The sequence below is a fragment of the Orcinus orca genome, chromosome 19 (assembly GCF_937001465.1).
Source record: "Orcinus orca chromosome 19, mOrcOrc1.1, whole genome shotgun sequence".
Lineage (NCBI taxonomy): Eukaryota > Metazoa > Chordata > Mammalia > Artiodactyla > Delphinidae > Orcinus > Orcinus orca.
Genome location: NC_064577.1, coordinates 56,008,113 through 56,011,666, shown reverse-complemented (window position 1 = coordinate 56,011,666; position 3,554 = coordinate 56,008,113). Strand labels below are relative to the sequence as shown.

The window sequence follows — 3,554 nt, the reverse complement described above, 5'->3', positions numbered from 1 at the left end:
ATTCCCAACTCTTATCCCTATGCTCTCTATGCAGAGAGCAATTTCTCTATTCCAGCTGCTTCTGCACCTAGCACCTAGCATCACGAACGATGTGAATTTTTTCCCACCACCTTTCATCCAGAGGCCCTAGGCTCTGCCGCCTCTTTTCCTCAGTGCTTTGTGATGAGAGTGGCCCCAGGCCAAGCCCTAGTGCTCACAAAGGTAGGTGCAAACCTGGAGTGCACTCAGTGCTCTGGGCGCTTCAGTCTGGCTTGGGCTCAGGTACTGCTGCTCCAACCCCAAGGGACCCTGGAAGCGAGCCCTGACACCTCCATCACTCACCATGGCCGGCCAGTTATGCCTCCCTGTCTCCCCGCGCCTCTCTTCCGTGAAGCCCTTGAAGCCGCACTTCAGAAACATCCAAGTGAGCATCTGTGTGGCTATATAGTGCAGCGATGGGCAGATCCACCTCGCGGTGGTCACAGAGGTCAAAACACAAAACGCTTGGGTCACGGTAGAATGGGTCGAAAAAGGAGTCAAAAAAGGCAAAAAGATTGATCTAGATACAATATTCCTGCTGAATCCAGCGCTGGCATCTGCTGAGCACCCCACGCCAGCCAGGGCGTTGCCCTCCTTGTCTCTAGCGCCCTCTTCGGCCATCGGGAACCAGCAGACGGCCACGCGGTGGATTGCAACGATCCCCCAGAAAAACGAAACGCCCTCAGGGGACAGTCCGGATATGAGAGTTCCCAGCAGTCTTTGCCTGATGAAGCAGAAGAAGTCTCCTTGCCTACGGGAAATTGAGAAACTGCAAAGGCAGCGAGAGAAGTGCAGACTGCTGCAGCTGGAGAGCCGAGCTCAGCGCGCCCTGGCTGTCAACACGGGAAACCCCAACTACGAGATTCAGAGCATGATCCAGGAATGCCGCAGGCGCCTGGACTGCAGCCAGTTGTCGGGCCCGGAGCCACTGGAGGACCACCGCATCAGCGTCTGCGTGAGGAGGTGGCCTCTCAACCAGCGGGAGACCACCATGAAGGACCTGGATATCATCATCATCCCCTCGGACAAAGTGGTCATGGTGCACGAGTCCAAACAAAAGGTGGACCTTACTCGCTACCTGGAGAACCATTCCTTCTGCTTCGACCATGCCTTCGATGACATCGCCTCCAACGAGTTGGTGTACCAGTTCACTGCCCAGCCACTTGTTGAGTCCATCTTCCGCAAGGGCATGGCTACCTGATTTGCCTATGGGCAGACGAGCAGTGGGAAAACGCACACCACGGGTGGAGCCTTTTCAGGAGGGGACCAAGATTGTTCTAAAGGCATTTATGCCATGGTGGCATAGGATGTCTTCCTCCTGCTCAAAACTTCTGCTTATGAGAAGCTGGACCTCAAAGTCTATGGCACATTTTTTGAGATTTATGGGGGAAAGGTGTATGACTTGTTGAACTGGAAGAAGACGCAAGTCCTTGGGGATGGCAGTCAGCAAATCCAGGTGGTCGGGCTGCAGGAACAAGAGGTGTGCTGTGTGGAGGACATGCTGAACCTTGTGGAACTTGGGAACAGCTGCCGGACTTCAGGACAGACATCAGTCAATGCCCACTCTTCCAGGAGCCACGCAGTGTTCCAGATCATTTTAAAGTCTCGAGGGAAACTGCATGGTAAGTTTTCCCTTGTTGACTTAGCTGGGAATGAAAGGAGAGTGGATACTGCCAATGCCAACCGGAAAAGACAGCTGGAAGGAGCAGAGATTAACAAGAGTCTCCTTGCACTCAAAGAATGCATCCGGGCTTTGGGTCAGAACAAGTCTCATACCCCATTCAGAGCCAGCAAGCTCACACAGGTGCTCCGGGACTCCTTTATAGGCCAGAACTCCTCCACTTGCATGATTGCTACTATCTCTCCAGGGATGGCCCCTTGCAAAAACACCCTCAACACTTTAAGATATGCCAATAGAGTAAAAGAAATAACTCTAGATTTAAGGCCTCGCCATTGTTGTCTTTATCCCACTGAATGTGAGGTGCCAAGGATGTTGGAAAATCACATGAGAAATTCAGAAATGTCCCTTCAAGGGACAAATTTATTAAAATGCCTTGTACGCAGAGTGAGGAGGAGGAAGAGACTAAAGAAATCAAAGCACTATCCTCTCCACTAATGGAGGATACAGCAATCTCCTGGAAGGAATCAAGCCAACGGCCAGGGAATAACATCCAGGAGATAGCTGATGGGGTAAACTGTGATGTTGATTTTTGCATTGCCCAGTTATTGTTTGGAGCAGAAAATAGGTTTTCTGACTGAGATTCAAAAGAAACTGAAATTATTACGAGCTGACCTTCAAAAGGAGAGCAAGCACAGTGAAGCCAGTGGTGAGAGATCAGACCTGAAGTGCTGCAGTTCCTAAGTCTCTTATAAAGGAAAGCTGCCTAAATTATCTAGATATAAAGATCCTCCTGGAAAGTTTAAAACCTCTTAAAATATGGTTTTCAGAACTGTCCTCTTTCTTCTTCCTTTGTATTTCTGTAATTTGTTTTTATTCTGTAGGTCAGTGTTTCTCAACTTGGAATCATTTTACCTCCTAGGGACATTTGGCAATGTCTGGAAACATTTTCATTTGTCAGAATTGGGTGTGCGGGGAGTGGTGATACTGGCAAGTAGTGGGTAGAGGGCCAGCGATGCTGTTAAACATCCTACAATATACAGAATAGCCTCCAACAACAACTAATTATCTGGTTGAAAATATCAATAGTACTGAGGTTGAGAAACCCTGCTTTAGAAGAACCTAGCTGTGATGAAACAAGATTCTCTAAATTTGTGGCTGAGAAGGAAAAATATTGCAGTCCCTTTAGGACTAGAGTTGGAACACACCAAGGGGTGCACAATTGAGTAACTCTAATGATACCCACTCATGAGTCTTTTTCTGCTGCATTTGTGTGTACATTCAAATGGTTTCTAAGCTCTAGACATACTGGGGAGGTGAGAATGAGAAGGGAAAGGTTTTATTTAAGAGACTTTGTATGAGAGCCTAGAATTGAGAAGGATTTTGTTTTTAATCTTTGAGTTGAAATTGCAAAGCACTGTGCTTCCTGAGAGTGATAAAATAAAGTATGTGTGTTGCAAAAGCATTGCGTTGCTAACTATGGTGTCTTTAAGCTTTTTTCTTCTTCTCACTCTCTTTACCAAATTTTGTGCTTGCGTGATTCACATAAAAAGCTTTCTCCCATCAAATTATGAAATTAGAGTAGGGAATAAGTCAGCAAAGTAGTAGAAAAGTTCTGTCCTGAAGTGGGGCACATCCCATAAAGACCTCATAGAGAATGTGATAAATATCAATGCCTGAGATTAATTGTACAAGGAGAATATTTTCCTAATTCAAGGATCACAAAATCTATTCTTTTGCAAAAAGAAGAAAGAAGAAGCAGCTAATCTGATATGCAAATATAAATATAATAAATAGTCTAATACACATCTTCCTTCAGCAAACCTATTTGTGAAATGCTATAATAAAATAAATAAGGATCTTTTGGTTCCAAGTCTAGCAGTTCCAAACTCTTTTTTTGAGGAAAAAAGTGGAATGA

At 46.2% G+C, this 3,554-nt stretch overlaps 1 protein-coding gene across 1 annotated transcript; it reads left to right on the top strand.

Annotated features, from left to right (window-relative positions):
- Positions 1 to 322: 322 nt before the first annotated feature.
- KIF2B (kinesin family member 2B) lies at positions 323 to 2,380 on the top strand. The gene is given in 3 exon segments (XM_012533724.2): positions 323 to 2,048; positions 2,051 to 2,246; positions 2,248 to 2,380. Coding segments are annotated over 3 exon segments (2,055 nt in total).
- Positions 2,381 to 3,554: the final 1,174 nt, after the last annotated feature.